The 13,251-nt window shown below is 48.1% G+C and overlaps 4 protein-coding genes across 4 annotated transcripts; 2 read left to right on the forward strand and 2 right to left on the reverse strand.

Moving 5' to 3' along the window:
- Positions 1–295: 295 nt before the first annotated feature.
- On the reverse strand, positions 296–1,571 carry CTRU02_215504 (uncharacterized protein; the record flags this gene model as incomplete). The annotated part of the gene is made up of 2 exons (XM_036723792.1): positions 296–963; positions 1,019–1,571. The coding sequence occupies 2 exons, from the start codon at positions 1,569–1,571 to the stop codon at positions 296–298; spliced, it is 1,221 nt and encodes a 406-aa protein (XP_036584475.1).
- An 801-nt stretch (positions 1,572–2,372) lies between these two features.
- Positions 2,373–6,191, forward strand: CTRU02_215505 (Kinesin light chain 5; the record flags this gene model as incomplete). The annotated part of the gene is made up of 4 exons (XM_036723791.2): positions 2,373–3,360; positions 3,409–3,466; positions 3,518–3,724; positions 3,773–6,191. 4 exons carry the CDS (start codon positions 2,373–2,375, stop codon positions 6,189–6,191), a joined length of 3,672 nt encoding a protein of 1,223 aa, XP_036584474.2.
- Positions 6,192–7,087: 896 nt separating this feature from the next.
- CTRU02_215506 (uncharacterized protein) lies at positions 7,088–7,969 on the reverse strand (the record flags this gene model as incomplete). The annotated part of the gene is made up of 1 exon (XM_036723790.1): positions 7,088–7,969. The coding sequence occupies one exon, from the start codon at positions 7,967–7,969 to the stop codon at positions 7,088–7,090; it is 882 nt and encodes a 293-aa protein (XP_036584473.1).
- Positions 7,970–9,469: 1,500 nt separating this feature from the next.
- On the forward strand, positions 9,470–10,081 carry CTRU02_215507 (uncharacterized protein; the record flags this gene model as incomplete). Its single annotated transcript, XM_036723789.1, has 1 exon — positions 9,470–10,081. One exon carries the CDS (start codon positions 9,470–9,472, stop codon positions 10,079–10,081), a length of 612 nt encoding a protein of 203 aa, XP_036584472.1.
- Between the last annotated feature and the right edge of the window lie 3,170 nt (positions 10,082–13,251).

Genomic DNA, 13,251 nt, shown 5'->3' on the forward strand with positions numbered 1-13,251 from the left:
GGAGTGGTAGTGGAATTTCTGTCTCCATACTCACCCGACTTTAACCCTATTGAGGAACACTTTGGAGTCCTCAAAAAGTTTATTAAGAAAAAATGGCATGAAAATGAGGACTTTATTTCTAGGGAGTTTAAGATGTTTCTGGAATGGTGCGTTGACGTGGTTGGCGACGATGCTGACGTAGCAGAGGCTCACTTTCGTCACGCGGGGATATCTATCACAAAACCACCAGAATAGATATAATTACTTTAATAAAGACGCCATAAGATGCTAGCGCCTAACTCTGGCCTTCAAGGCTTTATCTCTGCTGAAACCTTTCAACGTTGCTAACGAACTGCAAAGCAATGCCCGGCTTCACCCCGCCTTTTACCATCAAATCGGCAGCCACCTTTGGGTGCTTCAAGATTGAATTCAGTTCGAGAAACTGGTCCATCGCAAACTGATTCGCAACTTGCAGGGCCTCTCTCCACTTATCGTCTTTAACTTGTTGCAGATTCCAGTCGCAATATTCCTCAAGTCTATCCATCCTATCACCCTCAACCTCCCCAGCGTCACTGCTGAAGCTTGTCTCGCCGCTACCATAGAGCCTACCGTTTGACGAGGCATGAGCTTTGCAGCCACGACAATCGACGGAGTCCTCCGCCTTCCGCTTCCGGCTGTCATTTAGTATGTCACCAAGAATTTTGGATGGGATCTCGATATTGATGTTAACCTCCTCCTCTTTCTCTCCTTCCTTCATATTTCTCTGGATATGATTAAAAATCTCTTCTAGGTGCCTCGGTAGCAGCCTATGGTGGTTTCCCCGTTCGTCAATCCAGCAGTGGGGTCCTTGCTTGCAGAATTTGCCTCTGCAGCGATGATGCTTATATACTCGAGTCCAAAGACCGGCATCAGCCGCTCTTTGAAGCTTTTGAGCCTCGGTAGCGCTCTGCCCTTTCTTTTTGCCGTTTGCCGACGTGGCATCGCCTGTGGCTTCCTTATAAACGATCTCGATAGCAAAAGTGATCTTCCTCCTCTTTACTAAATAAGGCGCCGAGGCCTTCCATATGACTGTGTAGGATATTCCAATCGATCTCTAGGCCTTTGAATCGTTTCTTCAGGCCCTGCTGACGGCTTCGCTCGATAGATATGTCGACAATCGCTTCTTCACACGTATACTTATCCGCAGGAAACTTGTGCTCATCCTCCAATAGGGCTGTAAGTCGAGGCCTGAAAGTAGTCTCCCAAAAATCGCCTGGAGCCAGAACGAGATCAAGATCCGTATCCGAACAAACTTGCCTTGCTCGGATCTTGCTACGTTGAGAGACCTTCCACCGAAAATCATAATGAATGCACACCGGGCTGTCCTTGTTATACTGCTTAGTGCTGTCCCAATCGGTTAGTCGAAGAAGAGGTAATGCAAGATCGCCACTTGGCTGATCGGCTTGTTCGACAACGGAGTCGGCTCGGTCGGCGGTTGAACTTGGTTGTCCGCCAACCGATCCGTCTCTGGGGAAGTAGTAGGTCGGAAGCTCGGGGGTTTCATAACCGATAGTAAAGCCGTCGTCGGGCCAGTCAAAGCTTGGACCTGCCATGATGGTTTGCCTTATGAATCAAGCTTGGTTGAGGCGGCAGCGGTATCGTTGTCAGACTGCATCGTCGCACCTTCGTGGCGACGACAAGAGACAGCGTGGCCCTTCTAGAAAGTTTCCACAGGGTTCCATGAGTTTCTATGGACCCGCCCACCGATGTCCTTGCTTTTCAAAGCTTAGCCACGAAGACCGCTTTTCACAGCACCACAAACAAACCTTTCGCCCGCCCTCACATTCTGTCAAAACAAGCTTAATCTGATCGTCAGATCATCAACGGGATGAACGGCCCAGTGAAGCAAGGGCTACATCAACGCACTGGGGCAAAAGCTGGCCCCTGGACCCATATACCTTGCCCCACTATCTTGAAGAACGATGCGACCTGATCTAGGACATTTTCGCATGCATGTCCTGGTGAGCCTAGTTCGCCAATGGCAATGTGTATTCGCCTATAGCTCACCAATCAAGAACCTCGCCATGCCCTGCGCTGACATGTCATCGCTGCACCACCGTACGCCCACATGCTAAAGGAGGTCCCTGGTTCGTTCTCGTGATTCGTTTCAAAGACATCCACCAAGTGACTGTGAGCTCTTCGCCAATCATCTGGCACAGCTAGCTGCATGTCGTAAGGCATCAGCACATCCGGACATGCCAAGCGCCAGCCTGATCTTGTGCCTAGCAGATATAGGAGAACGTCCCCGCGCATGTCCGGTCGTCTTATTTCGCCATCTTCTGCTCGCTGTCTTAATCACCTTTGAGTTCTGAGCGGTCTCAAACCACTAATCCTCATTCGAACGCACAACCGCCATGTCTGATCCCAAAGCCTATACAGTCGGTTGGATCTGCGCCGTCACTCCCGAGTCCGTCGCCGCCCGAGTTTTCCTTGACGATGAACATGAACCCCCGCGACAGGTCGCCCAAAACGACAACAACAGCTATATTCTGGGCAGGATCGGCAGCCATAACGTTGTCGTTGCCACCCTACCCGATGGCGAATATGGGACGACCACGGCGGCAGCAGTGGCCAGAGACATGCTCCACAGCTTTCCAAACGTCCGCATCGGGCTGATGGTCGGTATTGGGGGCGGCGCGCCTAGCCGCAAACATGATATACGGCTCGGGGATGTCGTTGTCAGTAGCCCAAGCGGCGGGAAAGGCGGCGTTTTCCAGTATGACTTTGGTAAAACCATCCAGAACCTCTCTTTCCAAGAAACCGGATTTTTAAACCAACCGCCGATGGTACTACGAACAGCGCTTGCCGCACTTAGAAGCTTGTATGAAATGAAGGGCCACCAGCTGGCCAATAACATAGACGAGGCCTTACAGAAGATTAAGAAACGGAAGAAATATACACGACCTGGCTTAGCAAGCGACAGATTATATAGATCTGACATTGTGCATCCCTCGGATTCATCCGATGACTGCGACGTTATGTGCGGCGACGATACTACCTCCCTAATAGCCCGACCCAAACGAGACGAAGACGATGATGATCCTGCCATCCACTACGGCCTGATTGCTAGTGGAAATCAGCTGATGAAGGATGCGCGTATCCGGGATAAGTTATCGGCGGAAAGGGATGTCCTCTGCTTCGAGATGGAGGCCGCAGGCCTATTGAACCACTTCCCGTGTCTAGTCGTCCGGGGAATTTGCGACTACGCCGACTCGCATAAGAACAAGGAGTGGCAAGGATTCGCAGCCATGATGGCGGCGGCCTATGCGAAGGATCTCTTACTTCAGATCGCATCAAATAGCGTTGAGGCAGAGAAGCCAATCCTTGACGTACTCAACACTAGTCAGTATCACAAAGCCACTCTGGTAATGCTATCTAACGTTTTAGCAGTTCAGGGAGATATACACCGCTTGAATCACACAGTTGAGACTATGCACTCGAAACATACGTAAGAGCAAACTGGTTGCTGCTGAATAAAGCTATATCCTGACTTCTCCAGGGTTCTTTTGTTTGACGTACAAAAGGGCATAGAGGATCTAAAGCTCGGTAAAGCCGAGGATCTATCTATTGCCCGCAAACCTCATTTCGTCGTACCGTTTGCTTCTGATCCTGGCTTCGTGAGCCGACCCAAGATCTGGGAATGGATGGAAAGGCAGTATGCTGGACCTGAGAGCCGCTTCGGTCTCGTGGGTCTGGGTGGGTTTGGGTTTGTCGCCTTCGGTGGATTTAGTAGGCTACGCTAACGCAGCTATAGCAAATCGCAGATGGCCATCCAATTCGCTTACCACGTCCACGCCGCCTCGTCCAAAACTAGCGTCTTCTGGGTCCGCGGCAGCACAAACGCAACATTCGAAGAGTCCTACCGCTCTATAGCAGATGTGCTAGCTCTTCCTCGTCGCCACGATCCTGGCGTCAATATCGCGGCGCTGGTCCGCGACTGGCTGCAGAGAGAGGATGCGGGGGCGTGGCTTATGATTGTCGATAACGTGGATGACGTCACGCTGCTGTTGTCAAAAGACGGTATTGATGACAGCACACCGACGCCGATAGCATCGTATCTACCCCATTCGGATAACGGCAAGATCCTGTTTACGTCGCGCAGCCGGGACGCCGCAGAGAGGCTGACAGGCAGCGGCAAGACGATTCTTGAAGTACCTATAATGGATAAAGAACAGGCACTACTGCTTCTCCAAAACAAGCTAGACCAAGACATCGATGAGGCCGCCGCGTTGCGTCTGATTCACACTCTCAACCGTATCCCGCTCGCTGTAAACCAAGCAGCAGCATACATCCATAAACGAAGTCCCCGGGTGACTATTCATTCCTATTTAGAGGAGTTCCAGAAGAGTGAAAAGCGGAAGGGCACTCTGCTTCGCAGTGATAGAGGGGATATCAGGCGATACAAAGGGGTGTCTAACTCTATCATTATAACTTGGCAAGTGACGTTTGAGCAGATCAAACGGGAGCAACCCCGAGCTTCTAACCTTCTGTCACTGATGAGCTATTTCAATGCACAAAACATACCTGAGTATATGCTGTATAGATATAACAGCAACCCATTAAAACCTAAGGAGAGTGACGACAACGACAAAGACGACGACGACGACGACCATGACGAAGCTGACGACGATCATGATTTTGAGGACGATTTAGATATGCTCCGAAGCTATTCACTTGTTTCACTGAGTGTGGTGTCTGGGTTCTGCGAGATGCACTCACTAGTACAGTTCTGTACAAAGGAATGGATTTCAGAGCTCGGTTGCCCAGAGCGGTGGAGGAAACTCTTCCTTCAGTCCGCCTCGCAACACTTTCCATCAGGCGTGTTCGAAACGTGGGAACAGTGTCAAACATTAATGCCCCATATCGAGCCGCTGTTGAATGAAAAGCCGTCTGAAGAAAGCGACCAGTTAAAGTGGAGCAAGCTGTTGACGAATATGTGTTGGTACTCACTTATGCTAGGGGACTATTCCAGGGCTGAGGCTGTTATACAAGAGGCTATACGAGTTCGTGAGGAATATCTAGGTCATAAGCATCCCTCCACACTGACGAGCATAGCCAACCTAGCATCAACGTTTTGGAACCAAGGCCGATGGAAGGAGGCCGAAGAGCTGTTTGTGCGGGTGATGGAGACGAGTTTGAGGGTGCTTGGAGAGGAGCATCCCTCCACACTGACGAGCATGGCCAACCTAGCGTCAACGTTTAGGAACCAAGGCCGATGGAAGGAGGCTGAGGAGCTAGAGGTGCGGGTGATGGAGACGAGAAAGAGGGTGCTTGGAGAGGAGCATCCCTCCACACTGACGAGCATAGCCAACCTAGCGTCGACGTTTAGCAACCAAGGCCGATGGAAGGAGGCCGAGGAGCTAAACGTGCGGGTGATGGAGACGAGAAAGAGGGTGCTTGGAGAGGAGCATCCCTCCACACTGACGAGCATGGCCAACCTAGCATCAACGTTTTGGAACCAAGGCCGATGGAAGGAGGCTGAGGAGCTAGAGGTGCGGGTGATGGAGACGAGTTTGAGGGTGCTTGGAGAGGAGCATCCCTCCACACTGACGAGCATGGCTAACCTAGCGTCAACGTTTAGGAACCAAGGCCGATGGAAGGAGGCCGAGGAGCTAAACGTGCGGGTGATGGAGACGAGAAAGAGGGTGCTTGGAGAGGAGCATCCCTCCACACTGACGAGCATGGCCAACCTGGCGTCGACGTTTAGCAACCAAGGCCGATGGAAGGAGGCCGAGGAGCTAAACGTGCGGGTGATGGAGACGAGTTTGAGGGTGCTTGGAGAGGAGCATCCCTCCACACTGACGAGCATGGCCAACCTAGCATCAACGTTTTGGAACCAAGGCCGATGGAAGGAGGCCGAGGAGCTAGAGGTGCGGGTGATGGAGACGAGTTTGAGGGTGCTTGGAGAGGAGCATCCCTCCACACTAACGAGCATGGCCAACTTGGCTCATACGTGGAAAAGCCAGGGCCGGCGGGTCGACGCAATCCAGTTGATGCGTGACTGCCTTGGGCTTCAGCAACGCTGCCTTGGAGTCAATCATCCCGACACCATATCCTCCCTTTTAAATCTTGAGGAGTGGGAAAACGTTGAAGTTGCAAAAAAGCGAATCATCTTCAAGGTTCCGAAGCGGAAGAAGCGAGTTAGCTTTAAGCGTGATCTATGTAGACGATGACAGCTTAGCTGGAATAGTGACAAACAGAAGCAATTGCAGAGTAACTCCGAACAAACCAACTATGCTGAACGATTTGCGAATCCTACAATAGTCATTGTGAGGCGGAAGAAGAGGCGGCCGGAACGAAGAAGGAGAGCACAAATGAGTGCAAGTCACCGTTTGGTTGGGGTGGACCCCAAACGGATTACCAGTGGGAGGAAAACGGCCAATTCTGGCTCTGTTAGCAGTTGTCCCATGAGTACCTGGTCATGACAAGTGTAGTCTGCCAAGCCGAGTAAGCCACGGCTCCACACCACCACTACTAAAGATGTTAAGTAAAATATTTCGCGAAACCCATTACGCCTTTTACTGTATCAACCTCCTTTTAAGTACAGTATATAGCTGCTTAAAGCCAATATTGGATGTTGTAAACAGCCGATCATTGCTTGCCACTTAGCAGTATGTTTTATGTTTTGCCACGAAGTTCACTAGCGAAAACCTATCTTTCCTTGTTGGCTTCCACAGTATTACGGAGCTGATTTTCTTTACGGAGCTGGAGCTCTTTTCTACAGCCGGCAAGCTGGTTAATATACCGGTTATTGAGGACACGCTGGTTGCAAACGTTACGTTAGATCATACGTCATCGCTGCACCAGTCGACTCATGCAGCCCCGGAGCGGCAAGGGTCCCAATCACAATCAAGCAAGTAAGGATCTAATGACTCCGTTGTTAGTTTGAATAGAACGCTAGGTTGGACCGTCTGATTGGTTGGAAATAGACAAGTCCAGCTTGGCTCGGCACATATTTCTTCTTAATCACCAAGAGCATTAGGCAAGATGGCGGTAGCAATGTTTTTAAACTGTATAGGTTACTATGTATAAGGACGTTGAAACCTGGTAAATTGCCCTAGCGTTCTTGTTATACACCGTCCAGAGCCCACCCCTTGGCTCTAGATGAGAATCTTAGGCAGCCAACATCGACATAACCTCCATTTGATGTCCTGCTCCCGCACTCCTTTATATTCTTCATCATCAACGACTCACAGGTGACGTCTTTATCGAAAATGGTGGGCTGAAGTCCGTTTTGCACCTGATAATCGACGCATTGAGTAAGCCAGCTAATGGAGAAGACAAAATCCTCCCCTGCGACATTGGTTTCTATATCTCCGGTACTACTCTTAGGCGTTGGCGCAGAATAGTAGTTCAAGATACCGTGCTTATCGCAGAAGTCTTTGGCTTGTGCATGGAAGTCTTCGGTAATGTCTGAATCTCGAACTTTCTGCGCACAGCACCTCCGTTTGGCCGGTTGCAGAGTAGCTCCAGCTTCGGTATTTGACGGTTTGCTCGTCGTAATTGTTAACGTAGGACCGGGTGTTTCCGAGACATCTGTGGCATGGGGCTTGCTTGCTTGCTCTGTGTCACTGGGAGCACTAACGGTTTGAATCGCCATCATTGACGTCTTCACCGAGGACAAGGATTGCGGGTGACTCGCATCAGTTGAGATTGCCCCGTACAGGGCAGTCGGTAGGGAAAAGAAACGGGATCCAGAGGTAGTGTAATAATTCGTTGAGAGCGATGATATGTATGGAACGCAGTAGGTAGACATGTAATCGATTCGATTGATCCCATCTGTTATCTCATTAAGATCCCGGAATAGAGATGCTTCGATCCCGAGCGGGCGAAGGATGCTGTCAAATGTCTCGCCCGGGTTAGGACTCCATCTCGCAAGATCCGCAGAGTCACATTTTGCAAAGGCCAGCCAGTGAAAGCTAGCAAAGATGATAAGCAAGAAAGGTGCCATTGCTAGTTTTGGTGCAACTCAGCACTTCATTTAGTATAGTACATATATGTACTGTGTCGTGCGAACAGTAGAAAGCTAGTTAAGAAAAGGCATTTATAAGGTGTTGGGAGCAAGAGTTCCAGACGCATGGGCGTGCGCGTTTCCCTCTAGGGCAGCGCTACTCGAGAAAGCTGTGGCCTAACGAGGCAGAAGCCAGTTTGTGAGCCGGCTGCGAATGTGATGCGTTCGGTTTCCGCTCTAGATTGTGGGTAAGGGCTAACTAAGACGTTCAACACCTTGATGTATGTACAGTATCCGCTTCAGAAATAATGTATACTGTACAGCACAGTAAGTCGCGACCGAAATCAGTGCCCGGCTTTGTTATGCGCGTTCCATCACATTACTTGTCTTGTCCGTTGGACCCATAACCAGCTCTTTCTAGGAACCAGTTTTAACTTCTATAAGGGCGGTTCCAGCTAAGAGCGGTTAAGGCGGGTGACAAGCTCATGCGTCGTTGTATAACGGGCAGTAGTAGTCTATACTGTATTACCAAAACAACCTTGAAAACTTGGAGAATGGGTTTCAAGATGACATGCCAACAAAACAGTACATACATTACACTAAAACAAACCACGGGAATCTGTTACAATACGAGAAGGCAGATTTGGGAGAGCAAGTACGAAGTAGAGACAGTATAAGCTTCGATAAGACCCTTTCGGTTTTGCCCACCGGGCGTGATACAATGTGTGTGTGCGTGTTTGTGGTGGCCTGGTGTACAATAATAGAAACTAACTAAGATCCGCAAGCTTTCGCTTTCTCGCCTGTCCTACGCTGGCTATATTTCTGCTACGTATTTGTTCGACCTGCGCCTGCAATCTTCCGAGGCTGTAGGAGTATTGGGCCTCCCGCTTAGCACTAATCAGGTAGTCTTTGTGCTGATCTAACGCCATTTCGGCCATATCTCGACACAGGGTTTGCTCATCTAGCATTTCCTCTCGGCGATATAGCAATTGTTTGACTCGCTCGAGCTCCGATCGTGTCCAGGCTAGTTGCTGCTCTAATGATGAACAGCGCATGTGAAGCTCTTGCTGATCCAAGGCTGCCATACTGACACCAAGTATAGACGATCTACAAACGGTTGAAGTTGGCTAGTTGTACAGTGGCTGTCAGACTTAGGGTGTAAAAACGTGATCAAACGTGGGTGAATTCAAATGCAGTGCCGCATTGCAGTACATATGTATTAAATTGCTCGCAGAAACTTAGGTCTTGCCGTACTCGGACCTCTTTGGCAAGCAATATCAGAGCCAGCCCAGATCGGCTGAAGCCTCGGCTTTGGTTTCATAATATCCACCTTTCTACAGTACATATACCTAGAGACAACGCTTCTTTTCTATTGGACAGAAGGATCAAAAGCCGGTATTGCCTTTGGAAACGTGTATAAAATGACGGTACTGTACCACTCCCTGGCTGAATTCCAACCACTTCCAACACACACAAGTAATCACTTCCAACGAAAACGCAATGGCATCTTCAACCACAAGTAACACTGCGGTTTGCTGGGAGGACATTAAAGGGGTAATCTTCAAGAACGATGAGTTCCTCGGTTCGCTATCGAACAAAGGCTTGGTTCTCCTATTGATTGGAAGAGACCTTCTCAAGTTCACTAAGAACACGGCCAAAGACAACGAAGAAAGCCTCCAGTTAGTCCTAGCTCTGGGCCATAAAAGCAAAACAGTTTCGGAGCAGTTCCCAGACGTTCTTGACTCTGATTCAAAGGAACGCTTCGTTGGATCACTGGTAGACAATCATGCTTTGGACGAGGGCGAAGGTGTCATCACGATTTCTGCGGGTCAGGCAACGCTTAAGCTGCATGCACAGAGCCTTTTCAACCCGGTTGCCAGAGGAGGAAAGTTGAGCGAAAGCCCCAACTGTTTCGTCGACTTCAACGAGGATTCCATGGAGATATCCGAGTCTTACTTTATATCAACTCCAAATAAGGAAGGCGGAATACTGAGTACGGAATATAGCTGCGCTACGGAGAGCGATAAGGAGGAGAAGGAAAAGTTCTTGATTATAAAATTACAGGAAGATATCTGCGCCGATCAGATCTGGACCTGGGTGTATCAAGGGTAGAACGCAATCTGCTGGGTGATAGAGTGACATTTTGCTTACTCTATGCTATTCAGCTTCCGGGTTGTAAGGTATCAAAGCTTCTGTTGTATTGAGTAGTAAAATTGAGATGAACTGTATTACGAGAAAGCTAGGGCAACCAACTGTTGCACAAAGCAAAAGCTTTGATAATGATGCCGGAGTCATCAGTATCCCCTGTTCTGCACTATATAGCTACACCGGCTAGCACCCCAACTGGTTGGGTCGTGGCAAAAGCATTCTTAGATAACCCGGCATCTGGGGGAACCTAACTTTATTGCCGAGTAGTCCTTACTTCGTATGGTTATACTGAAAGTATTATTCTAGGACTGGAATTGTGTATCTAATGCGGGTTTCATAAACTGAAAGTGGTTTCGTACGGGTAGAAAAAGTAAAATTGTTGAATGGGCTGTCTGTACAATCGTATCGTAAAAAGTAGGGTGAACCAAAGATCTATTTTCCGTGATTATCTTCCTAACTAGATCACTGTACTTTGTACGAGCAGTTTTGCACGATTCATCTCTGGGAATGAGTCGTGTTCATTATTTTGATATACCTTGATAACTTCCTGAAACAGTTGAGCTCACGAAACTATCCATGCTATATCATGTTGTTACGACCCAGCCAGTTGGGAATTGCCTGGCGTAGCTATAGAGTGCAGAGCAGGGGATACTGATGACTGCGGCATCATTATCGAAGCTTTTGCTTTGTGCCACAGTTGATTGCCCTGACCTGCTCGTAACAGCTTTGACCACCTCGAAAGTCACCAAGCGTAAAGTTCACACAGCCTATCCAACAACAATTTATAATAATATTACGATTTTACTACGACTATTATGTAAATAGCACCTAAAACTGCCATCGTTTCAGCGGATGAGGAAGTTGTAATTAGAGGAGTTAAAATAACAAGTTTTTATAACCTAACTAAAACAGACTTATTGTAAAACTAAACACAACCTAATCTATATAATCCAAGTATCACGCAACCTATCTGCTAGTAACTCAAATAAAAGGACGATAGTTCCATATAATATAACAATCATCTACCCCGTGCTATTGAATCTCGCTCATTTCGCTTGGAGCACTTCTTACCTTTGCTTTCCCTTTTTTGGAACTTCAGCTATTACCTCCGGAGTCGGACTTTTCCTGCTGGCTTCTCTGAGTCCGGCTTTCCATTGAGCGTGCCGGCGCCACGACACTATAGCCGCCGCGAAAATAAATAGATCTCCAGCCGGCATAAAAGTTCCTTTTTCAATCAAAACCCTGTCGCCTATTTTGTAGTCTTCCGCAGCCGGCGTAGGTTTTTGGCCAAGAAACCGTCGCACTGTTGACCTTGTTTCGAACGTAGCATCTCCCTTACCTTCCCATTTGACTTTTACCGCGGTAAAGGGAAAGGTTATTCTCCGTGCCTTCCCATTTTGGCTCTGTTTAGCCCTCTCATTTTCCTCCTGTTGCCTTGATATCCAGTATCTAGGGTCCATCAAAATAATAGGATCATCATGGCCGCTCGGATTAGTCCAGGCGACACCTTGAATTATCAACTTGATTCTCTGTCCCTTTTCATTTTCTAATCCCAAATGAGCAGCTCTTCTAGTTTCGTTAAGGTACTTGGCGGCTTTGCCGATCCTAGGCAAAACCAATAGTTTTTCGGCGTTTTTCGGTCCTTGTCCTACGACTTGATAAACTCGACCAAAGGGTCCTCGAAGGAATCCATATTCGATCTCTGGGCCTTCTGGATCTGTAGTGGGAAGCCTAGGTGGGTTTATGATATCATCGGATGACAACAGGTCAGAGGGGTCTGCAGGCTGATCCTGACTTTTGAAAGGACCAGAAGTCTGTTCAATCGACTCGGTCACGAAGAGGCTAACGTTTTCTTCGTATTTCTCCTCGTTCTTAACTTCGACATGGCTCTCCTCGTCCTCATCGGCTGACATCTCGTCTCCACTTTTCATGTTCAAGTTAAGTTCCTGCGGATTATTCGCTGCAGCCAGCTGTGACTCGAGGGCGTTGATATGATTTTGTAATGCGAGTACCTCATTTTTAAATTCCGGAGAGGCCTCGTTAAACTCATCCTGTAATGATCTTTGGACTAAAACTGACTTTGCGGCATACGCCTCACAGCAGCTAGGTTTGTGCTTGCCTTGGGAGACTTGTCAATTCGCTTGACTTTCTGCGCTGCTGTTTGGGAACGTGTGCTAACCATGTTTGCTGTAGCACTTAGGGATCCGAGGTTTTAGGAATTAGCAATCTCAGTCTTATATAGTAATAGCACCGCCTAAAATTGCTCCTGATAGTATTTCTGTGAAAAGCAAAATGCGGCTTGTTTTGAAAACGAGCCCTTTTGATTTCCCGGCGTGACATCGTACCTACTACTCGTGGGGTTAACGATTTGAATCATACTGTAAAAAACGCTGATTTATACATAATTCAAGCTGAATTGACTTTTGCCGCTTTGTTTTGAAGAGCTATGCTACATATCAAAAAGCTATTTTCTACCCAAATACCAGTACGTAAGGCGGATTTCTCTACATTGCGGTACTGTACTATATGTTTCAGAAATGATCTAGTACTGTACTGTACAGTACATACTGTATCTATTAAGCACTACTATGTATAATTGGCAAAAGGTACGTGTCTCGTAAAAGGACTTAGCCACCTGAGATACAGCCAAGACTAGTACTAGTTTCGGTGATAGACGGAGCTTGGGAATGCAGGGGCAGATGGCACGTCGCCACGTATCCTTTTCGTAAGGAGAAAACTATACAACAAAGCTCCGGGACATGACAATTGGCACTCCATGGAATAGTACTGTAGCATGGCAACGTGCACAAAAAATGAAGGTCACATTGGCAAGAGATAGATACAAAGTGGGAAAGCTATGTATGTAATTACAGCGCAGCGCTATTCACACTTTTCTGATTACGCAAACACGACGGGAAATTTTTACTCAATGCCCCTGGAAGGCGTTTGCTCGTGCCTATGTAGAATACTTCATGGCCAAGGTGGTTGTCGTCTCACTCTGTTTATAAGAGCCAAGGAACCAGTCAAGTTATTGAAAAAGAAAAGAAACGTCTCCCAAGAAGAGCCTGGTAATTTGAGAGCGGTAGGGATCTCAAAATATACTTTGTCCTATCACAAACCCAGGTATCTAACGT

Source organism: Colletotrichum truncatum, assembly GCF_014235925.2.
Source record: "Colletotrichum truncatum strain CMES1059 chromosome Unknown Contig_0016, whole genome shotgun sequence".
NCBI classification, from domain to species: Eukaryota; Fungi; Ascomycota; class Sordariomycetes; order Glomerellales; family Glomerellaceae; genus Colletotrichum; species Colletotrichum truncatum.